At 43.5% G+C, this 25,789-nt stretch overlaps 1 protein-coding gene across 1 annotated transcript in view; it reads right to left on the bottom strand.

The window, feature by feature from the left end:
• Window positions 1-25,789, bottom strand: part of LOC137371466 (protein diaphanous homolog 3-like) — a 908,603-nt gene that overhangs the window by 266,588 nt on the left and 616,226 nt on the right. Inside the window, exon 21 of the mRNA XM_068034108.1 lies at window positions 18,648-18,887. Coding sequence (XP_067890209.1) covers window positions 18,648-18,887 — 240 coding nt within the window. The remainder of the gene's footprint in view (window positions 1-18,647; window positions 18,888-25,789) is intronic.

The raw sequence follows: 25,789 nt of genomic DNA, 5'->3' as shown, positions 1-25,789 counted from the left end.
GTAAAATTCTACCCACTTTCTGTGCAAAGATTTTTCTTTTAATATTCCCTTAGATTCTTTCTTGATTAGCTTAAATTTATAACCTCTTGATACTGTCATAGGCCTGTGGAACCGAAACATTCACCAATTAACTTATCATAACAAAGAACAGTACAGCACAGGAACAGACCATTTGGCCCTCCAAGCCTGCGCCGATCTTGATGCCTGTCTAAACTAAAACCTTCTGCACTTCCAGGGACCGTATCCCTCTATTCCCATCCTATTCATGTATTTGTCAAGATAATATTTCATAATTTTTAAGATCTCTATCAGGTCACCTCTTAATCTTTTAAGAAGTTTAGGTTAACCCGAACTTAGTTCCTGGTGTGGGTAAAAGTACAATTCAAAAATGGCAGTAAATTATTCAAAGAGCCAATAAGCATAGCTATGTGGGATATGGAAACTATTTTGTTGCGATTTTCCTGGTCTTTTGCATGGGCGTACTGGAATACCTGGCACATCCAATACAGCAACATGGATGGTTCAAAGTGAACAGCCACAAGGGAGCCAGTTCAATTTTCGGGTTCATTTACATTAATGGACGGAAAAACTGGGCAGGTTCCCTTGTGCGCAGATGCTCCTCTCTGCCTTATTTTGGTGTATTCAGTGCACTCAGCTGACCCAGCACAGCCAAGGGAAGGAACAGTAAAATCTCGTCTTGATTGTGTCTACTGAGGTTGAAGTTAAGACACATTAGCAGAATGAATAAGATTAAAATAATCTCCCACAGTAACATTTCCATCTCTCTTTCAGATGAGATTTTAAACTGATAGTCTGCCAGTTCAAGTGGACGTAAAAGATCTCATTGCACTATTGGCGGAGTAGGAATATTCTCATGTTCTCCTGATTTTGTTGACATGCTCTGGGGACATGGGTTCGAATCCTACCACGGTAGATGGTAGAATTTGAATTCAATTAATAAATCTGAAATTAAAAAGCCTAGTGGTGACCATGATACCATTGTTGATTGCTGTAAAAACCCATCTGGTTCAATAATGTCCTTTAGGGAAGGAAATCTGCCTTCCTGACCTGGTCTGGCCTTCATGTGACTCTAGAGCCACAGCAATGTGGTTAACTCTTAATTGCCCTCTGAAATGGCCTCACAAGCCACTCAGTTGTATCAAACCACTACAAAGTCTAAGAAGAGGAATGAAACTGGACAGGCCTCCTGGCATTGACCTAGGCATCGGAAACTACTACAGCAAACCCAACCCTGTCGACCCTGCAAAGTCCTTCTGAGTAACATCTGGGGGCTTGTGCTAAAATTGGGAGAGATTTCCCACAAACTAGTCAAGCAACAGCCTCACACAGTCATACTTATGGAATCATACCTTGCAGACCATGTCCCAGACACCATCATCACCATCCCTGGGTGTGTCCTGTCCAACTGGCAGGACAGAACTACCAGAGGTGGCGGCTCAGTGGGATACAGTCGGCAGGGAGTTGTTCTGGGAGTCCTCAACATTGACTCCGGACCCCATGAACTCTCATGGCATGTCAAACACGGACAAGGATTACCACCTACTGCCTGCTACCATCCGCCCCATCCCCCGGCTGATGAATCAGTGCTTCTCCATGTTAAACACCATTTTGAAGAAGCACTGAGGGTACGAAGGGCACAAAATGTACTCTGGGTGGGGGACTTCAATGTCCATCACCAAGAGTGGCTCGGTAGCACCACTATAGACCAAGCAGGCAGAGTCCTAAAGGACATAGCGGCTAGACTGGGTATGAGGCAGATGGTGAGGGAACCAACAAGACGGAAAAACCTACTTGATCTCGTCCTCACCAATCGGCCTGTCACAGATGCATCTGTCCATGACATTATTGGTAGGACTGACCACCACACATTCCTTGTGGAGACAAAGTCCCATCTTCACATTGAGCGGACCCACCATCGTGTTGTGTGGCACTACCATGTGCTAAATGGGATAGCTTTCAAACAGATCTAGCAAATCAAAACTGGACATCCATGAGGCGCTGTGGGCCATCAGCAGCAGCAGAATTATATTCAACCACAATTTGTAATCTCATGGCCCGGCATATCCACCACTCTGCCTTTACCAACAAGCCGAGGGACCAACCCTGGTTTAAAGAAGAGTGCAGGAGGGCATGCCAGGAGCATGTGGTGTCAGCCTGGTGAAGCTACAACACAGGACTACTTGCATGCCAAACAGCAGAAGCAGAATGCAATAGGCAGGGCGAAGCGATCCCACAATCAACGGATCGGATCTAAGCTCTGCCGTCTTGCCTCATCCAGTCGTGAATTGTGGTGGACAATTAAACAACTGACAGGAGGCGGCGGCGGCTCCACAAATATCCCCACCTCAACAATGGGGGAGCCCAGCACATCAAACGACAAGGCTGCAGCATTTGCAGCCATCTTCATGCAGAAGCGCTGAGTGGATGATCCATCTCAGCCAATTCGATTTAGTCCAGGTGATATCAAGAAATGGCTGAAAACACTGGATACTGCAAAGGCTATGGGCCCTGACACATTCCAGCAATAGTACTGAAGACTTGTGTTCCAGAACCAGCTGCGCTCGTAGCCAAGCTGTTCCAGTACAGCAACAACACTGGCATCTATGCGGCAATGTGGAAAATTGCCCAGGTATTTCCTGTGCACAAAAAGCAGGACAAATCCAACCCGGCCAATTATCACACTATCAGTCAACTCGCAATCATCAGCAAAGTGATGGAAGGGGTCATTGACAGTGCGATCAATCGGCACTTGTTCAGCACTGATCACTTATCCTGCGCACTGACGCTCAGTTTGGGTTCCGCCATGGCAATTCAGCTCCTGATCTCATTACAGCCTTTGTCCAAACATGGACAAAATAGCTGAACTCCAGAGGTGAGGCGAGAGTCACTGCCCTTGACATCAAGGCAGCATTTGACTGAGTCCGGCTTCAAGGAGCCCTAGCAAAACTGGAGTCAATGGGAATCAGGGGAAAAACTCTTTGTTGGTTGGAGTCATACCTAGCACATAGGAAGATAGTTGTGGTTGTTGGAGGTCAATCCTCTCAGTCCCAGGACATCACTGCAGGAGTTCCTCAGGATAGTGTCCTAAGCCTAACCATCTTCAGCTGCTTTATCAACAAACCTTCCCTCCATCATAAGGCCAGAAGTGGAGATGTTCGCTGATGATTGTACAATGTTCAGCACCATTTGCGACTCCTCAGATACTGAAGCAGCCCATATCCATATCCAAGACAACATCCAGGCTTGGGCTGATAAGTGGCAAGTTAACATTTGTGCCATACAAGTGCCAGGCAATGACCATCTCAAACAAGAGAGAATCTAACCATCTCCCCTTGACATTCAATGGCATTACCATCACTGAATCCCCCACTATCAACATCCTGAGGCCTACAATTGACCAGAAACTGAACTGGAGCAGCCACGTAAATGCTGTGGCTACAAGAGCAGGTCAGAGGCTGGGAATTCTGTGGCGCGTAACTCACCTCCTGTCTCTCCAGTGCCTGTCCACCATCTACAAGGCACAAGTCAGGAGTGTAATGGAATATTCTCCACTTGCCTGGGTGGATGCAGCTCCAACAACACTCAAGAAGCTCGATATCATCCAGGACAAAGCAGCCTGCTTGACTGGCAGCCCATCCACCATCTTCAACATTCACTCCCTCCACCAACGACGCACTGTGGCAGCAGTGTGCACCATATACAAGATGCACTGCAGCAACTCACCAAGGATCCTTCAACAACATCTTCCAAACCCGTGACCTCTACCGACTAGAAGGACAAGGGCAGCTGATGCATGGGGACACCATAGAACCATAGGAAAGTTACGGCACAGAAGGCCGTTCAGCCCATCATGTCTGCGCCGGCTGAAAAGTCTAGCCGCCCAATCTAATCCCACCTTCCAGCACCTGGTGCATAGCCTTGCAGGTTTCAGCACTTTAGCTGCATGTCCAGGTACCTTTTAAATGAGTTGAGGGTATCTGCCTCCATCACCGATCTGGGCAGTGAATTCCAGACACCCACTACCCTCTGTGTGAAAAGGTTTTTCCTCAGATCCCCTTTAATCCTTCTACCAATCACCTTAAAACTGTGCCCCCTGGTAATTGACCTCTTCACTCGGGGAAACAGATCCTTCCTGTATACTCTATCTAGGCCCCTCATACTTTTGTACACCTCAATTAAGTCACCCCTCAGCCTCCTCTTTTCTAAGGAAAACAACCATAGCCGATCCAATCTTTCCTCATAGCTGCAAATTTCAAGCCTTGGAAACATTCTTGTAAATCTCCTCTCTACTCTCTCCACAGCAATGATGTCCTTCCTGTAATGTGGTGACCAGAACTGTACGCAATGCTGCAGCTGTGGCCTAACCAGCATTTTATACAGTTCCAGCATTACATCCCGGCTTTTGTATCCTACACCTCGGCCAATAAAGGAAAGCATTCCATATGCCTTCTTCACCACTCTATCTACCTGTCCTGCCACCTTCAGGGTTCTGTGGACATGCACTCCAAGGTTTCTCACTTCTTCTACCCCTCTCAATATCCTCCCATTTATTGTGTATTCCCTTGCTTTGTTTGCCCTCCCCAAATGCATTATCTCACACTTCTCCGGATTGAATTCCATTTGCCACTTTTCCGCCCACCCAGCCAAACCATTGATATCATTGCTGGAGTCTCCAGCTAACCTCTTCACTATCAATTACATGACTAATTTTTGGGTCATCTGCTAATTTCCCAATCAGACCTCCCACATTTAAGTCCAAATCATTAATATATATCACAAACAGCAAGGGACCCAACACTGAGCCCTGGAAACCGATTTCCATTTGCAAAAACATCCATCGACCACTACCCTTTGATTCCTGTCAATGAGCCAATTTTGGATCCAACTTGCCACATTCCCCTGTATCCCATGGGCTTTTATTTTTGACCAGTCTGCTATGTGGGACCTTGTCAAATGCCTTACGAAAATCCATGTAAACCACATTCACTGCACTACCCTCATCAATCCTCCTTGTTACTTCCTCAAAAAATTCCATCAAGTTAGTAAGACACCACCAAATCCATGCTGACTATCCCTGATTAATCCATGCCTTTCTAACTGGCAGTTTACCCTATCTCTCAGAATTGATTCTAATAATTTGCCCACCACCAAGGTCAGACTGACCGGCCTATAATTATTTGGCCTATCCCTCGCACCCTTTTTAAACAATGGTACAACGTTTGCAGACCTCCAATCCTCGCCTGTATCTCGTGAGGATTTGAAGGTGATCCTCAGAGAATGCACTATTTCTTCCCTGGCTTCCTTTAACAACCTGGGATACAATTAATCCAGCCCTGGTGATTTATCCACTTTCAAGGATGTCAGACCCTCTAGTACTTCCTCTCTCATTATGCTCATCATATCTAATATTTCACACTCCTCTTTTACTACAATGTCAGCATCATCTCTCTCCTTTGTAAAGACAGAGACAAACAACTCAGTAAGAACCCTGCCCACAGCTTCTGCATCCACGCAGAAGTTCCCTTGTACATCTCTGATAGGCCCTACCCTTTCCTTAGTTATCCTCTTGCTCTTAATGTATTGATAACACATGTTTGGGTTTTCCTTGATTTTACCTGCCAATAATTTTTCATGTCCTCTCTTTGCTTTTCTAAGTTCCTTTTTTATTTCACCCCTGCACTTTCTATAATCCGCTAGGCTTTTCAAAGTATTACGTTTTTTGTGACCGTCATAAGCATTCTTTTTCTGCTTTATCTTACCCTAATGCTTCTGGATAAGCATGGGGCTCTAGATTTGGCAGTACCATCCTTTATCTTTGTGGGGGCATATCTACACTGTGCCTGTAGAATCTTGCTTTTGAATGCCTCCCACTGGTTTGCCACTTTCACCAGATCACCTCTGAGCTTCGTAAAATTTGCCTTACCCCAATTTAGAACTTTTTCTCCTGTTCTATCTTACTCCTTTTCCGTGATTGTGCTAAAACTAACTGTGTTACGGTCACGATCTCCAAAATGTTCACCCACTGCTAATTCATCCATTTGCCCTGCTTCATTCCCGAAGACTAAATCTAGAATTGCATCCCCTCTCGTTGGGCTTGTTACAAGCTGGTTAAAAAAGTTCTCTTGAATGCAGTTCAAGAATTTTGTGCCCTTCACACTGTTTGTATCCCAGTTACGAACATACGAATTAGGAGCAGCAGTAGGCCACTTGACCCCTCGAGCTTGCTCCGTCATTCAATAAGCTCATGGCTGAACTGATTACTCCACATTTCCACCTACCCCCAATAACCTTCCACCCTCTTGCTCATCAAGAATCTATCTACCTCTGCCTTAAAAATATGCTTCCACTGCCTTTTGAGGAAGAGAGTTCTAAAGACTCACGACCCTCTGAGAGAAAGAAATTTCTCATGTCTGTCTAAAATGGGCGACCCCTTATTTTTAAACAGTGACCCCCTAGATTGAGATTTTTCCACAAGGGGAAACATCCTTTCCCCATCCACCTTGTCAAGACCTCTCAGGATCTTATATGTTTCAATCAAGTCGCCTCTTACTCTTCTAAATTCCAGCGGATACAAGCCTAGACTGTCCAATCTTTCCTTGAAAGACAGCCCCAGGTATTAGTCTAGTAAACCTTCTCTGTACTGCCTCCAACACATTTACATCCTTCCTTAAATAAGGAGACCAGTACTGTACACAGAACTCCAGTTGATATTAGAGTAGTTGAAATCCCCAACTATTATTTCCCTATAGTTTTTGCACTCAGAAATTTGCCTCCATATTTGTTCTTCTATCTACTTCTCAATATTTGGGGCACTACAGTACACTCCTAGTAGTGTGGCTGCACCTTTTTTATTTCTGAGCTCAACCCATATGGCCTCATTTGATGATTCATTTAGCATATCATCCCTCCTCATAGTTGTATTGATTCGTTAACCAATAATACTACACCCCCTCCTTTTTTTTATCACCCTCTCTATCCCGCCTGAAAACTCTATATCCAGGGATGTTGAGCTGCCATTTTTGCCCCCGTTTAAGCCAAGTTTCCATTATAGCAATGATATCGTGTTGCCATGTGTCTACCTGTGCCCTCAGCTCATCGGCTTTATTTGCTATACTCCTTGCATTTAAGTCAATACCTTTTAACACTGCCAAATTCCACCACCTGCAAGTTCCCCTCCAAAGCCACACACCATCCTGACCCGGAACTTTCCCACTGTTCCTTCACTGCTGCTGGGACAAAATCCTGGAACTCCCTTCCTAACAGCACTGTGGGTGTACCTGCACCCCAAGGACTGCAGCGGTTCAAGAAGGGGCTCACCACTACCTTCTCAAGGGCAATTAGAGATGGGCAATAAATGCTGGCCCAGCCAACGATGCCCACATCCACCGAATGAATTTTTAAAAATGCTATCCCCCAACTTATTTTATGTGCTGAACATGATGATTACCTACAACAAAAAATGTTCAAGAAGATAAAACCTTTCCTTATCCCCAAAAGTAATCAAGCGAAAGCTCTGGTACATTTAACTAATACATGAGGTATCTGTTGTTTGGTGACAGGTTTATCAAATAATGTATTTTTACTGGATAAGAATAGTTGAATTGATTTCTAACATTGCTTTGTTCATCCTATGTGTCAATTGAAAGTTCTTTCCACACCCACAAGAAACGATGTTCCACTTCGCATTTATGGAGAGCAGGGAAGGAATGTTAAAGTGATTTCGTAAACCACATAGAATTCAGTTATCATCATAAGCAGGAATTTTGGATGTAGTGTAAATAGTAATCAGTAGTTACATCAAAGGAGAAAATTTGGCAGTAATTAGATTGTGCTTGCAGTTCACTCATTTTATTACTCATCATCAGAATACTAGTGTGTCACATTAAAAACTTCATATTTAATCAACCCACAGGTTGAATTGGAATATTTCATTAGCCTTTGCATGACCAGATTTAGATCACATGCTGGAATTATATAGCTGTGAGGTGACTTTGTCTTTCATTCTCCTGTCATAAATTTGGCCATTAAATTTTATTTCAGGATTTTGTTTTCTGACCGAAGATCTATCTCAGGGGAGGGACGAGCTGCAGATATAGTTGTCACATATATTCTTATACACCTGAATTTTAGATATTGTTAACAAATTAGATAGCAATAGCATAATCTTAGGATCTCTGCACATACATTTTTATACTCTTCATGCTCATCTTGCCCATGAGACTCACCTCCTGCTCCCTTGACCCTATTTCCACAAAACTGTTAACCAACCAAATCCCCCTCCTGCTCCTCATGTTAGCTGATATTGTTAAGGGTTCTATTTCTTCAGGTGCTGTACCTCGCTCCTTCAAATCTGCTGTCATCACCCCCTCATCAAAAATCCAATCCTTGACCCCCAACGATCTTGCAAACTACCACCCTATCTCCAACTTCCTTTTCCTCTCCAAAGTCCTTGAATGTGTTGATGCCTCCCAAAATCTGTGTCCATCTTTCCTGGAACTCCATGTTTGAATCCCTCCAATCAGGTTTCCGCCCCTGCTGAAACAGCTCTTATTCAAGTCACAAATGACATTCTATGTGACTGAGACAAAGGTAACCTATCCCTCCTCGTCCTTCTCGACCTGTTTGCAGCCTTTGACATGGTTGACCACACCATTCTGCTCCAACACCTCTCTACTGTCATCCAGCTGGGTGGCACTGCTCTCACCTAGTTCCATTCTTATCTGTCTAATCATAGCCAGAGTATCACGTGCAATGGCTTCTCTTCCCCTCCTGCACCATTACCTCTGATGTCCCCCAAGGATCTCTCCTGGGTCTCCTCCTATTTCATCTGTCCCTCGGCAATATCATCCAAAGGCAGTGTTAGTTTTCACATGTACGCTGACACCAGCTCCACCTCACCACCAACTTTCTTGAGTTCTCCACTGTTGTTAAATTATCAAACAACTTATCCGATATCCAGTACTGAATGAGCAGAAATTTCCTCCAACTAAACATCGTCTTCGTTCGTTCCCTACTACAAACTCTATCCCTCTCCCTGGCAACTGTCTAAGACTTAAGCAGATTATTCGCAATCTCGGTGTCATATTTGACCTGGAGATGAGCTTCCGATCACATATCTGCGCTGTCATTAAGACCACCTATTTCCACTTCTGTATCATCACCCGACTTCGCCCTTGCCTTAGCTCATATGCTACTGAAACCCTCATGCTTTTTTTACCTCTAGTCTTGACTATTCCAATGCACCCCTGGCTGGCCCCCCCAACATTCTACACCGTAAACATAAGGTCATCCAAAACTCTGTTGTCCATGCCCTTCCTCACACCAAGTCCCATTCACCTAACCCCCTGTGTTCACTAACTTAGAGTGGCTGCCGGTCAAGCAACGTCTTGATTTTAAAATTTTCATCCTTGCTTTCAAAGCTCTCCATGGCCTCACCCATCCCTACCTCTGTAATCTCTTCCAGCCCCACAACCCACTGAAACATCTGCATTCCTCCAATCCTAGTCTCTTGATCATCCCTGATTTTAATCGCTTCACAATCGGTGGCTGTGCCATAAGCTGCCTAGGCCCTAAATTCTGGATTTTCCTCCCTAAACATCTCTGACTCTTGACCTCTCAGCAGCCCAGAAAAATCACCTGTAATAGGGGCTATAATTATTTAAATTGCTGCTCCACAGCGCTCTCTGCTATTTTACTGCCCCCCACCCCCATCTCCAGTCCCACTACCTGGGGCTGGTAAAATTCAGCCCCTTGCAATTATATTACTTTTTTTTTTACAACCTTAGCAAATCTAAACCAAATCTAATTTAAAAGTTGGTTTCAGCTAGGTGAAAAGAAGTCCCACAGTAGGATTTTCAGCCCAAGTTGATGGTTTTCCAACAGGGAGGTTACTTTTTTAAAATTCATTTGTGGGACGTGGCCAGCATTTGTTGCCCATCCCTAATTGCCCTGAACTGAGAAGCTTGCTAGGCTATTTCAGAGGGCATTTTAAGAGTCAACCACATTACGGTGGGTCTGGAGTCACACATAGGCCAGACCAGGTAGGATGGCAGATTTTCTTCCCTAAAGGACATTAGGGAACCAGATGGGTTTTTACAACAATCGACAATGGTTTCAGGTCACCATTAGACTAACTTTTAATTCCAGATTTATTAATTAAATAATTTCATCTGCCGTGGTGGGATTTGAACCCATGTCCTCAGAGCATTAGCCTGGGCCTGGATTGCTAGTCCAGTGACATTACCACTACGCCACCATCTCCCCATAACTGATGGGTCCCCACCCATTCTGCACCTGTACTGATCTACTAGCATCATTTCACCTGATGCTGGATGTACACAGCTGTAGTCAAATACATACTGGCATTTCATCACAGTTTTGGTCATCAATGTCTTTATGCAGAGCACAAGTCAGGACAGCATTTTGCTGGTGTTCAACATTGCCAGAACAGGAAAGGGACTTGGAAAATAAATGCCCCACCCCATTGAGTGCAATCGATCATTGGATGATCTAATGCATCATTCCTCCAGCCCCTCTTGTCAGATGTTCCCAGGAAATAACAAGGTCCCATGCTTGTATGTGCTCAAGTGACAGCTGGACACTTTAAGCTGCTGCATTCACCCTTCCTCTTTGCAGGCTTCCTAATTTAGGCAGAAACTCTTCTAGTAACTCACCAAAATATGTGCGGCTGACCCCAGGAAGTCAACCAACTTTTGCAGCAGTTAAGAGAATGGGTGAATCGAGACTGGTATGAGGGGGTACAGTTAATTCAGCCCTTAGCACTGAACAAAGTAAAGCTGAATCAACTATAACACAATTACAAATTTTAAGGGCTGAAACAACAGATCATTATTTTATTTTTTAAACTAGCTAGCAAACCATTTTTGGTCAGGCGAATAGTACAGGCAGCAGCACTGGCACTGTCAATTAGCAGGAATGTGCCTACGATGTTTTTGTGGGTGGACTGGGTATAGAGTGGATTATTATATTGCAAAATAAGCATTTCTTGTTACTTCTGATACCAGAAGCAGAGGATTGTAAACTTTATAATGTTACTTGAAATGAAACAATGAAAATGAAATCTCAGGTCCAAATTTAAAAACTAGCAAAGGAAATGGAAGAAAGGTATTGAAATTGTGGTCAGAAGGCACTATACATCTCATGATAAAGCAGCTGCATTAACACTAAAAGACAATTTTCAAGAAATGGTTCCAGATGATTTAAGGGTACAGTTCATTGACCATGGCCACAAGATGCTTGATTCAGATGACCGAATGAGACAATCAATTTGCAGCCTCATGAGTGGAGCCCATCCTTTCACTGTGGAATGGTGGCCAACTCCATGACAGCACGAACAGCTCCAGCTGTGTGCAGCGCCTGGTGGTCGCTACCTCAGCTTCCACTGCTGCAGGTGAAAGCCACCCAATGTCTCAGTGCTACAGTGGTAGCTCAGATGGAGGTCATGACATCTATGCCTGCTGTCATGCAGGTTCAAACCCCTGCCAGCACAGCAGTCCAGCTATCTATCCTCCGACAGATTACTAGGATTGTGGAGTGTGCATCCCTTGGGAGTGGAAATGGCTCTGCGGAGCACCAACCTGCAGCCCTCTCTCAGGATGACAGGACTTGTGCTCCCACCAATTTGCCAATGGCTTTGCTGTTGCCTCTCAGCCAGCCCAGACTGCTGCCCAAGTCGAGGTGGTGCAGTCTGAAACTGGGCCCTCAAGATCAGAGCTGCTCAAAGGCATCCTGCAAGGCCATCTGCAGCCTCATAAGTTGGAGCCAAAAATGGCTGCGAAGGTATTGGTCCTATACCAATTGACTAGCATATGGTTCACTAAACCATCTCTTAGATTGCAACCCTGGAGCCTACACTATATTCTGGCAGATTACATAATTGTGATTTAAGAGAAATCACATGTTACATAAGCAATGCTAAAGCAAAGCATACAATTAATGCTTTGAAAGGGACTCAGGACACAAATGGGGCCCAAAGGCTCTCATAAGACATGGAATTGTTAGGAATTGTATGGCGGCTTCAAATTCACTGAATTTGTCATGGTACTTACATTTGATCACTGTAAGTGAATACTAAACACAAGATTTTATGAAAATACAAATTAGGAGCAGGAGTAGACCACTCGACCCTGCTCCGCCATTTATTAAGTTAATGGCTGAAATGATTACTCCACATTTCCACCTACCCCCAATAACCGTCCACCCCCTTGCTTATCAAGAATCTATCTACCTCTGCCTTAAAAATATTCAAAGAATCTGCTTCCACTGCCTTTTGAGTAAGAGAATTACAAAGACTCATGACCCTCTGAGAGAAAAAATTCTCCTCATCTCTGTCTTAAATGGGCGACCCCTTATTTTTAAACAGTGACCCCTAGTTTGAGATTCTCCCACAAGGGGAAACATCCTTTCCACATTCACCCTGTCAAGACCCCTCAGGATCTTATATGTTTCAATCAAGTCGCCTCTTACTCTTCTAAATTGCAGAAGATATATGCCTAGCCTGTTCAATCTTTCCTCATAAGACAGCCCACCCATTCCAGGTATTAATCTAGTAAACCTTCTCTGTACTGCCTCCAACACATCTACATCCTTCCTTAAATAGTACTCCAGACGTGGTCTCACCAATGCCCTGTATAGCTGAAGCATAACTTCAATTCCCCTCGTGATAAATTATAATATTCTATTAGCTTTCCTAATTATGTGCTGTACTTGCATACTAACCTTTTGTGATTCATTCACTGGGACACCCAGATCCCTCTGCATCTCAGAGCTCTGCAATCTCTCACCATTTAGATAATATGCTTCTTTTTTATTCTTCCTGCCAAAGTGGAAAATTTCACACTTTCCCACATTATACTCCATTTGCCAGAACTTTGCTCACTCACTTCACCTATATTTATTCCTTTGTAACCTCCTTAAGTCCTCTTCACAAGTTACTTTCCTACCTATTTTTGTGTCAACAGCAAATTTAGCAACCATACCTTCGGTCCCTTCATCTAAGTCATTTATGTAAATTGTAAAAAGTTGAGGCCCCAGCACTGATCCCTGTGGCACACCACTCGTTACATCCTGCCAATCAGAAAATGACCCATTTATGCCTACTCTCTGCTTCCTGTTAGCTAACCAATCTTCTATCCATGCCAATATATTACCCCCTACACCATGAGCTTTTATTTTCTGCAATAACTATTGATGTGGCACCTTATCAAATGCCTTCTGGATATCTAAGTACAATACATCCACCGGTTCTCTTTTATCCACTGCATATGTAACTCCCTCAAAGAATTCCAATAAATTGGTTAAACATGATTTCCCCTTCACAAAACCATGTTGACTCTGCCTGATTACCTTGAATTTTTCTAAATGCCCTGCTATAACATCTTTAATAATAGCTTCTAACATTTTCCCTAAGACAGATGTTAAGCTAACTGGCCTGTAGTTTCCTGCTTTCTGTTTCCCTCCCTTTTTGAATAAAGGAGTTACATTCGTTATTTTCCAATCTAAAGGAACCTTCCCCGAATCTAGGGAATTTTGGAAAATTAAAACTAATGCACCAACTATCGTACTTGCCACTTCTTCTAACACCCTAGGATGGTCCATCAGGACCTGGGGACTTGTCAGCCCGCAGCTCCAACAATTTGTTCAGTACCACTTCCCTGGTGATTGTAATTTTCTTGAGTTCCTCCCTCCCTTGCATTTCCTGACTTACAGCTAATACTGGGATGTTACTTGTATCGTCAACAGTGAAGACCGATGCAAAATATCTGTTCAATTCATCTGCCATCTCCTTATTATCCATTATTAATTCCCCAGACTCAATTTTTATAGGATCAATTTCACTTTGTTAACTCTTTTCTTTTTTAAATATCTATAGAACCTCTTACTATCTGTCTTTATATTTCTAGCTAGTTTTCTCTCGTACTCTAATTTTACCATCCTTATCAATCTTTTAGTCATTCTTTGCTGTTCTTTACATTCTGTCCAATCTTCTGACCTACCTCCCATCTTTGCGCAATTATAGGCTTTTTCTTTACATTTGATACTATCTTTAACTGCTTTAGTTAACTGCGGATGACAGGTCCCACCCTTGGAATTTTTCTTTCTCGTTGAAATGTATCTATCCTGTGTATTCTGAAATATCCCCTTAAATGTCTGCCACTGCATCTGTATTGACCTATTCCTTAACCTGATTTGCCAGTTCACTTTAGCTAGCTCCACTTTCATGCCCTCATGTTTAAACCCTTTAGTTTAGTTTAGAGATACAGCACTGAAACAGGCCCTTCGGCCCACCAAGTCTGTGCCGACCATCAACCACCCATTTATACTAATCTTACACTAATCCCATATTCCTACCACATCCCCACCTGTCCCTATATTTCCCTACCACCTACCTAGACTAGGGACAATTTGTAATGGCCAATTTACCTACCAACCTGCAAGTCTTTTGGCTTGTGGGAGGAAACCGGAGCACCCAGAGAAAACCCACGTAGACACAGGGAGAACTTGCAAACTCCACACAGGCAGTACCCAGAATTCAACCTGGGTCGCTGGAGCTGTGAGGCTGCGGTGCTAACCACTGCACCACTGTGCCGCCCCTTATTTAAGTTTAAAATACTAGTCTTGGAACCACTCTTCTCTCCCTCAAACTGTATGTAAAATTCAATCATATTATGATTGCTGCTACCTAGGGGTGCTTTAACTAAGAGATCATTAATTAATTTTGTCATATGATGCTGCTAGAACCACCTTCTGGAACAGGCAATCAATTTCTAGAATGCAGAATGGTATTCTGTGGATGATTAGATAAACCCTTGACCATTGTGTTTCCGTTGGATCGGTGAACAAATAGGAATACTGGATAGGTGTTACTATACGAGGAATGATTTAAACAATGACAAGTAACATTCGCGCCATACAAATGACCATCTCAAATAAGAGAGAATCTAACCATCTCCCCTTGACATTCAATGGCTTTACCACTGCTGAATCCCCCGCTATCAACATCCTGGGGGTTACTATTGACCAGAAACTGAACTGGACCAACCACATAAATGCTGTAGCTACAAGAGCAGGTCAGAGACTGGGAATTCTGCGGCGAGTAACTCACCTCCTGTCTCCCCAATGCCTGCCCACCATCTACAAGGCACAAGTCAGGAGTTTGATGGAATACTCTCCACTTGCCTGGATGGGTACGGCTCCAACAACAGTCAAGAAGCTGGACACCATCCAGGATAAAGCAGCCCACTTGATTTGCACCCCATCCACCACCTTCAACATTCACTCCCTCCACCACCAACACACAGTGGCAGCAGTGTGTCCCATCTACAAGATGCACTGCAGCAACTCACCAAGGCTCCTTCGACAACACCTTTCAAATCCATGACCTCTACCACCTAGAAGGACAAGAGCAGCTGATGCATGGGAACACCACCACCTCCAAGTTCCCCTCTGAGCCACATATCATCCTGAACTGGAACTATATCGTCATTCCTTCACTGTCGCTGGATCAAAATCCTGGAACTCCCTTCCTAACAGCACTGTGGGTATACGTACACCCCAAGGACTGCAGCGGTTCAAGAAGGTAGCTCATCACCACCTTCTCAAGGGCAATTAGGCTTGGGCAATAAATGCTGGCCTAGCCAGTGATGCCCACATCACACGATTGAATAAAAAAAAGTCGGTAGACTTTGCAGTCATTATGGGTTGGAAAATAAATCCAAAGCTATGCCAAAATCAGCGTAGCTTGCTTCTGTGTACAGTAGCTGATGAAAGGTCACAGACCGTAAAACATGAACTCTGTTTCTCTCTCTGCAGATGCTGCCTGACCTGCTGATAATATCCAGCACCTTCTGTTTTTATTTCAGATTTCCAGCATCTGCAGTGTTTTGCTTTTCTTTTACACCAGCTGTGCTGTTCATGTCAACAGTTCCATAGACCTGAACAAGGTCAGGGGTCCACACCATCTAGAGGCAGGGGACTGGCTGCATTGAATGTTTAAGTACATTAGAGGCATCCAGAGAGAAGGCATGTGACCTGCAGAGGGTCAGATATCAGAAAGTCTGGTAGGCTTGAGCCAAGAGTAACTGACCTGACACAAAAGACCATGTGGAGAGCAATGATCTTGCTGTGCCAGTTGAGCTCACAGGATTTAAATTCACTTCATTTGAGGCACCCAATGTGATATGATATCAGATCAGCACCACACCTTGTACGTGATTATGTTCCCTGTGTACATTGACTGCTGAAAGGAAAGATACAAGGTGGTTCACATAACTGTTGCAGTATGTCAGGAAAACCCTATATGCCAAATGGGAAATATTAATTTCATTGGTTGGACACTTACATTAGACTTTTCATGGAAAGATCCTACAGGTTAACTTTTTAAAAACTGGCAGCCAAGATGACCACTGCAACTTACATTTGAAACACCAGGAGATTAAACTGGAGACGAAAAGTCTAACCAAGCCCAGCCAGAACAAGGGCTTGCTGTCAGTGACTGAATTACCTAGAATGGCTTTATCAACACGATCATCAAGGCCATCTACACCCACTGACTTTGAAAGAGCCAACCCCCTCCAAGTGTGGCTGGACATCCGGAGGCATGTAGCAACTTGAATCTCAGGAAAATTCCAGAAAAAACCTAATTAAAAACAATGGGATTTGATAGAGCCATGTGACTGCCTGCACAGCTCTGAAGAAACTGTAAGCTTTGTCACACAGACAGCATACAGGCAGTAACTGAAAAGCCAACAACGAAGCAGGCTCTCTCTCTTTCTCTCTCTCCCCAGAAAATATCAAGAGAAGATCCGGCTGCGATTGGGACTCCCCTGCTAGCAGCCTCCCCACCCCTGCCAAGCCTACAGATCGCTAGAGCCAGCAACTAGGGGAAGAGAAACCATCACCCTTCTGCCTTCAGGAGCCCTGAGCTAAGCAAGCCAACTACCGTGCACGTGGCCCAGCGAGGCTTTCAAGACGACAATTTCAGTTAAGGACTATTGGATTCACATAATGTATTTAAATTACATTTATTCCAGACTTTAATCCAACCACCAAATCTGTTTCCCTCTATAATCTATTCGCGTGTGTGACTCTCGTGTGAATGTGTGCATGAATGTGTAGCGTATTTTTCGTATTTTAAATCGGGTTAGAGTGTTAAGTCTAATAAACTTACCTGCTTCTTGTTCAAACTCAAGAAAACCTGTCTGATTGGTTCTTTTGCAATCATGTTAGAGGAACAGGGGCAACTGCTCACTGAGGTGGCAAGCTCAGCCACTGTGTTAAAAAAGGATGAACCCTGTTGCGGTCAAACCTGGCTGTAACAAGTATAAAACATTAGACCAAAATTGAGAGGAGACATTCTAACTGGGCAGCTGGTGTACAGGCAGAGATAGTAGGCTGCAGAATTCCCAGCAAGTTTTCTGTTACTGTCACGATGCAAGTCTGGAATGTGAAGTAGTTCTTCCAAAGGACAACCCAAAGCTCATCAAGCAATACTTACACCTCATGTTATATAGTGCATGAAGGAAACAGCTGTACCAATGTAGGGAATCTGCACATTAAGTGGCCACGAAGCTCGCCATGGAAAGTTAAATCTGGTAATTACTAGCATGACTACCCTTTTAACAACATGATAACTATTACTGACTGCCGATCACATCTCTGGCTTAATGTGGATTCTCATTCTTTCAGATAGTGAATTGTTGTTGGAGATGTTAAAAAGGTCAAATTTTACATTTTTATTCCTACTTTACCTTTCTGTCCCTTTTTTCTTTCTCTTTATCTAATCTGTCTTTCCTTCTCTTTATTTCTCTTTTTGTGTCTGATTTGATAATGAATTCACCTACCTTATTCTTCTTCCTTTTCAATCCTTCCTGTTATTTCTTAATCCTTTAATATTGGTTAAGGAGATATACTTTTTGTCCCATTGTTCACCTAGGTCCCAGGGCTGCACAGTGGCGCAGTGGTTAGCACCGCAGCCTCACAGCTCCAGCGACCCAGGTTCAATTCTGGGTACTGCCTGTGTGGAGTTTGCAAGTTCTCCCTGCGTCTGCGTGGGTTTCCTCCGGGTGCTCCGGTTTCCTCCCACATGCCAAAGACTTGCAGGTTGATAGGTAAATTGGCCATTATAAATTGACCCTAGTATAGGTAGGTGGTAGGGAAATATAGGGACAGGTGGGGATGTGGTAGGAATATGGAATTAGTGTAGGATTAGTATAAATGGGTGGTTGATGGTCGGCACAGACTCGGTGGGCCGAAGGGCCTGTTTCAGTGCTGTATCTCTAAAACTAAAAAACTAAAACATGCCCTGTTCCCCAGGAACCTACAGAGCAAACATTTTTGAGCTGAAGGGTGCGGGAGAAAGTCTAACCTATTGGGCATGACATGACGATGTCTGCTCCAGAAAATTATGGCCCATTTTCTTTTTTTTGTAAATCTGTATGCTCTATTACTTTTATAAGATTTGTTTGGAAAGTGTAGGGAGGATACTCTATAATAAATTGCAGCTTTAACTGTTTGATCCTGATAAGTAAGTCTCGCATAGTATTGCATCACGAAAAAAATTTTTTCACTTTAGTGGTTTTGACTGAATCTTTGAGATATGGACTCACTTTGCATAGGAAGTTGATGTTGAAGCCATATGTTTGAGCATTTCGAGACCCAGCATTCATGTAGTTTCCTATTAGCAACACCAGCTCCAACAGGTTTCCAAAGCTCTTACTCTTCTTTATCTCCTCACATACAGCAGTGACAGCCATAATATCTGGTCTGATGTTATTCACCTGTTCCTCAAACTGAAGCTTGAACAAAATAGCATTCAGCCGTGGACGTAGCTTCTTCACACTGCTCATCTGATTGGAGAGAAGGAAAAAATGTAAGCTCCTGAAAAACTAAATTTATTTAGAGATTATTTATTGATGTTAGCAAGCTGTAGAAGAAACTTATCTTTTAAAGTATGTGGAAAATGGATGCAAGAATAAAAGACATTTGGAAAAGCAATTGAAATTCTATTTGTGGTTGCTATTAACAACTGCTTATTTTACAATAACTAGTGTGTAAGCAATAAAAGACACAGTCCTACCATAGATCAATCCAGTCAGCCAATACACTAAATCATATAAAAATAATATGTGCTTATAACCCAGAGTAGCAAAGCAATCAAAAAAGGTTGATGTGGTAAATCTTCTGGGTTACAAAAGATATTGCTTAGTATGGCATGAAAGGTTTTTATTGACTGAATATAATTAAAAAGGACACAGCTAACAGAGAAATACATAGAATAAAGCCAATTATTTCAAATCAGGAAAAATTTGGGACAAAAACTTAACTTTGTAACCTTCTGCTAACTTTACCAAGAAAAGTTAGATGGTCAAACTAAAATAACACAATCATAAAAGCAAAATACTGCAGATGCTGGAAATCTGAAATAAAAATAGAATGTTGGAAATCTCAACAGGTCAGACAGCTTCTGTGGAAAGAGAAACATGGCTGAACTTTCACCTTCCGATGTGCCAGTTTGCCGGCATCATCCAGCGCCGGGTCATTTTCACAGAGGTGGGATGGAGGTTGGAAGGGCTATCCACCAAGGTAAGTTAATAGTCTATTAAGGCCAATTGTCAGAGGTTGCCTGGAATTTTGCAGTTGACCTGCGGGTCTCCCGCAGCATGGGGAATATGCCAGCTGCCTGGAGGATGCCTCCCGATACCAGACAGGGGGAGGCCAGTGCTCTAGGCTATCTTTGAGGCCCTCCCTGTTTGCTTGGTTACAGCTGTGGCCACAGGCCACCCTGTGAAATTAATTCCTCTTTCCCCCTCCACAATGGTGGTGTGGCTGCTGAGGTCATTTTTTAATTTAAAACTATTAAAAGTTGCAGAGACAGCAACTAAAGTTGGAGGTGCCCTCTCTCTTACCTGAAATGGCCGGCTGCTGCACATTCCAAGCTGCAGAGCCTCCTGTTGGACAGCGAAACTGCTCTCTGGCCACTAAATGGTCAATTTTGGGAAAATCACTGCCAGGTTACTGTTTCCCATACAGGGTCAAAAACACCATTTGACTGTGGCGTCAGGGTCCCAACCCAAAACCCTGCCCAGAGTTAATGTTTCGTAGAAAACACAGAAACATAGAAAAATAGAAGCAAGAGTAGGCCATTCGAGCCTGCACTGCCATCCAATACGATCATGGCTGATCTTCCACACTCAGTACCCTGTTCCCACATTCTCCCCATATCCCTTGATCCCATTAGCTCTAAGAACTATATCTAACTCTTTCTTGAATATATTTAATGATTTGGCCTCAGCTGCTTTATGTGGTAGAGAATTCCACAGGTTCACCACTCTCTGGGTGAAGAAATCTCTCCTTATCTCAGTCCTAAATGGCTTACACCTTATCCTTAAATGTGACCCCTGGTCCTAGACTCCCCCGCCATCGGGGACATCCTTCCTGCATCTAGTCTGTCCAGTCCTGTTAGAATTTTGTAGGTTTCTATGAGATCCCCTCTCATTCTTCTAAACTCTAGCGAATACAAGCCTAATCGATCCAATCTCTCTTCATACGTGAGTCCTGCAATTCCAGGAATCAGTCTGGTGAACCTTCGCTGCACTCCCTCCACAGCAAGAACATCCTTCCTCAGATAAGGAGACCAAAACTGCACACAATACTCCAGATGTGGTTTCAGCAAGGCCTTGTATAATTGCAGCAAGACATCCTTGCTCCTGTGCTTGTGTACAAAATCATGAGAGGTATAGACAGGGTGGATAGCAAGAAGCTTTTTCCCAGAGTGGGGGTTTCAATTACAAGGGGACATGAGTTCAAAGTGAAAGGGGAAAAGTTTAGGGGGGATATGCGTGGAAAGTTCTTTACGCAGAGGGTGGTGGGTGCATGGAACGCATTGCCAGCGGAGGTGGTAGACGCGGGCACGATAGCGTCTTTTAAGATGTATCTAGACAGATACATGAATGGGCAGGAAGTAAAGAGATACAGACCCTTAGATAATAGGCGACAGGTTTAGATAGAGGATTTGGATCGGCGTAGGCTTGGAGGGCCGAAGGGCCTGTTCCTGTGCTGTAATTTTCTTTGTTCTTTGTTCTCTTTGTACTTGAATCCTCTCGCTATGATGCCAACATACCATTTGCCTTCTTAACTGCCTGCTGCACCTGCATGCTTACTTTCAGCGACTGGTGCACAAGGACACCCAGGTCTCGCTGCACCTCCCCCTTTCCCAATCTATCGCCGTCGTTCAGATAATAATCTGCCTTTCTGTTTTTGCCACCAAAGTGGATAACCTCACATTTATCCACATTATAATGCATCTGCCATGTACTTGTCCACTGACTCAACCTGTCCAAATCACACTGGAGCTTCTCTGCATCCTCTTCACAGCTCACACTTCCACCCAGTTTTGTGTCGTCTGCAAACTTGGATTATTCAGGTCTGTTTCAGATGTATTTCAGGCCTGCTTCATATAGCTAGCATTCATTGTTTTATACCACACAACCATATATACTGTCACAGAGCTTTAAAATCAATGTACAAGCTTTTGTTGTGAGTTAATGACTAGTTGAACTTTTATATAAGTTTTTTAAGTTGTCACATCTGTGTATATTTAATATACAAGTCCGACCCCGTCCCTCCATCCTCGCAATCTATCATCAATTGCATTCCTTTTCAAGCTATGACCATAAAAGCCACTTAGAAATGAACATAGAGCTGTAAATTGAAATTGTAAATGCATTCTGATTTTGAAGCATTAAAGTCCACTTGAATGAAAAATGAAACACAAATATAAATCTTCATACAAAGACAAAATACTGCGGCTACTGGAAATCTGAAATATAAAAACAAAAAGTACTGGCAACAGTCAACAGGTCAAGCAGTATCTGTGGAGAAAGAAAGAAACGTGGGGGGGGGGGGGGGGGGTGGAATTTTACGGGGTCTGCAAGAGTGGTTTTGGTAGCGTGTGGTGTTATTTAATTAGGCGTGAGTTGTTTTTTCGGATTTCCGACGGGTTTATTCATCGCAATTAAGTCAGCAGAATGTTTGCGACGGTCCGGGACCCCCCCGCATGATGGCTGATTGCAGCTTTGCATAGATTCGCATAGCATGAATACCCATTACCCTACACAGTTCAAATTAAGTCCTACCTGCCAGATTTAGGTTAGCGGCCAACGGTATTCCCATGCCACCTGGTTCACGTTCGTTTAAACGTGGCGTACACCAGTCGGCTTTGTGTCGCTGTGTCTGAGATCAGTGGTTTCAAGTCTTGAATTCATCGACACAAGGAAGCGCAACATTGGAATGGATGTTTGGCTCCGGGCTCGGCACCAGCAAGGGTAATTTTTCTCAGGGGATGGCGGGGAAGGCCTGGGGGTGGATTGGGTGCAGGAGGAACAGGGGAGGGAGAGCTGCAGGACACAGGGTAGCGTGATCGAGTGATCAGGAGAGGGACACTGCCTAGTGCCTGACATAATGTGGTTTATGAAGCCCAAAAATAATTATGAGGGGGGTGGTGCTGGGGTGAAAACTGAAAATTAAGGAACACTAAGTTCAAAAAAACTTACGGATTTTCTGTGGCTGCGATCACAGATAATTGCGAAGGCTGCTGATACTTGAGGCTTGCAACACAGAAAGATTTATTGACGTGTGGCTCATGGTGCTTCTGAGAGTGATGGTGGGTCCCACCTATGAAAGTCCATCCCTGCCGCATGTTTACACGTGTCTCCTGTGCCTATCACTGCACCTTTAATTTGCACGTAAAATTGCTAGCAAAACGGGAAAAAGGGCTAAATTGGAAATGCTGATAACTTCTGGTTCCGCTGTTGTAAACGCTGTAGCACTCATAAAATTCTGGCAAACATTTCAGGTGGGTGACCTTCCATCAGAACTGGAGAATGTCACAGACGTAACAGTACAGAGGCAGAGAAAGCGGGGGGAGGGGAGGAGAGAACAAAGGAAAGGCCTGTGATAAGTTCGACAGCAGAGTGATTAAATGGCAAAAGGGATGAAGTGCAAGGTAAAGGGGGTGGTAATGGGACAAGTGAAAAAGCAAATATGGATCTAGAGGAGCCGTAAATGACAACAGCGGAATTGTCAGCACCTGCTGTCCAAAATAAATAGGAGCAGTAGTTATGATCTGAAATTGTTGTCAAGTCCAGAAGGTTGTAAAATGGATACTCTTTATAATTGCCCAAGAATGCTGTCAAGTCAATATCTTGTGTCATGGATTTGTATAATATGCTAATGATGTGGTGTCATAATGATGTGATGTAAATAAACACATCCTTGAACTGGCCATGCGTGGTGCCCAGCTTTTAATGCCACCAAATATATCACAAAAAATGTTGACCAAAATGCGATAAAAGTCTGTCAATATAGGCAGCAAACAGCAGCAGGGACTGCAGTGAACAAGATTAGATAGCTTCTGATGACCTACCTGCTCAGATGGCGGAGAGTTTTGTTGTGTATTATACCTTTAAGAGGTGTGGCTACAAGATCACGCTGATTTTGTAAGAGCTATGATGTAACACCATGTGATTCTGAGTGTCAGGCAGTCTAGAAGAAGTCACTGTACAGTGATCATATGTTAACTGCTCTCTCAGTGTTCAATGAACATCTTTGTTCTTTTCGTTAATTACACCATCTGAGTGGTCAGTCTTTGTGAAGTATACAGTAAAGCTATACTTGCAAAGAGGTCCACAGAGCTCTACACGAACATGTAACAATTTTGGCTGCTTTGTGCGAATCCTGAGTCTCCTCGGCTGAATGGGATGCCACAGGGTCCAAGTGTACATCGGATTCAAAGTGTTCATTCGGGAGGGATAATATTTTCAACCACCAACTGGACTGGTTTTAAGTATCACTGTTATGGGCAGCTGCAGTAAAGGGTTTACTGAGTTATTGTGAATTTGCAAACAGGACAATATGACGGCACCCACGGGATATATTGGAAGGCTAGGAACATATGAGGGGGCTTGAGAACCATTCAGTTTGTATATTGAAAGAATTGACAGGTTGTCCGAGCCAAATACATTTTTGAACTCAACGGTGAATAGTGAAGAGGTCAAGACTCAGAATAAGGCCATTTTTGAGCACAGGAAAGCAATTGTGCTCATAGAAATTGGCCTGGAAGTGTATAGCATGCTAAAAAACCTTCTTGCTTCCAAAAAGGCAAAAGATGTGCCATTCAAAACAATCATTACCAGTTGGAGGAACATTTCAACCCTAAGCCACTAGATATAGCAGAAAGCTACAAATTTGGGACAAGAAATCAGAAAAGTAGTGAAACAGTTTGGTGAGCACATTGTGGCACTGAAGAATTTATCACTACATTGCAACTTTGGCACATTCTTAGACCGTGCATTATGGGACCGAGTTGTGCGTGGCTTGGTGAACAAAAGAATCCAAACGAAGTTACTGAACGTACAAAATCTTACATTTGAGCTTGCGTGTAAGATTGCTTTTTCTATAGAGATGGCATCAAAGAATGCCCAGGAATCTTGTCCAATGCCACTAACTAGTACAGCTTCTGTCCGCAGCCAGAAGGTTTTCGCCATGCCTATAATGAAGAGACCTAGTCAGAAGAATGCTGGTGATAGTGGTTTAATGTCTTGTTATCAATGTAAGGGCAACCACATGGCACAAGCATGTCAGTACAGAAATGCCATAAACTTTAATTGCCAAAGGAAAGGCCATATTGCAACTGCTTGCCGAGCGAACGCCAAAGCAGGAAAGGGAATTCCAGTGGTAATGGAAAACAGCGATGTCACAAGGGTGGAGTTCACAATCTTGAAGTGAATCCAGAGTGCCTAAGTGAAGCAGGGACCGACAGCATTAATGCCACTATCAATCACTCAAATGAAAGAGACTTTTCTATAAAGCTGCTGGTAAATCAACTATACATCAATACAGCTGCAGATTGCTCCATTATGAGTAGAGACACGTATGAGAGAAAATTCAATTACGTACTTTTAACTGAGAGCACAGTTCGGTTGAAAACCTATTCTGGTGAAGTGTTAGAAATGTGTGGACTAGTGGAGTACAATGTCCATTATAAGGGCAAGTCCCTCAAGTTACCCATTGTTGTAGCTAGAGATGTCAACAAGCCAAAGTTAATGGGCAAAGATTGGCTTCATAAGCTGAAGTTAGACTGGAAGCATGTTTTCCAAGTCGAGATGACCAAGAAGCTTGATCAGCTGTTGAACAGTTACAGAAACATTTTCGAGGATAGCTCTGAAGGTATAATCAGTGTGAAAGCACATATCCAAGTTAGGCCTGATGAAAAACCAGTATATTGCAAGGCTGGGCTGGTTCCTTATGATCTCAAAACCCAGATTGAAAAGGAACTAACGAAGCTAGAGAGGAACAGTGTGAAAACTCATCATGGTGATTTCGCAATCCTAAGTGAAGTCCTGCCCAAGTCAGATAAAACCTTAAGACTATGTGGGGATCACAAAGTCACAATCAACCAGGCAGTGGATGATGAGCAGTATCCCCTACTGACCTCTCAAGATTTATATGCAGAGTTAGCAGGATCCAAGCTATTCACCAAGTTGGATTTGTCCCATCTTTGTACACAGCTCAATTTGGATCGAGGGTCAGCAGTATCTCATGATAAATACACACATGGGGTTATACTTCTCCAGAAAGCTGCCCTATGGTGTGAAGTCTTCTCCAAAAATCTTTCAAGCTACAATGGTTAAGATTATGCAAGGAGTGCCGCATTGCTTGCGTAATAAAGATGATGTGTTCATCACGACCG

This window comes from Heterodontus francisci, chromosome 6 (assembly GCF_036365525.1).
Source record: "Heterodontus francisci isolate sHetFra1 chromosome 6, sHetFra1.hap1, whole genome shotgun sequence".
NCBI lineage: Eukaryota > Metazoa > Chordata > Chondrichthyes > Heterodontiformes > Heterodontidae > Heterodontus > Heterodontus francisci.
The sequence above is the reverse complement of the archived record's forward strand: the minus strand, read 5'-3'. Positions and strand labels throughout refer to the sequence as shown.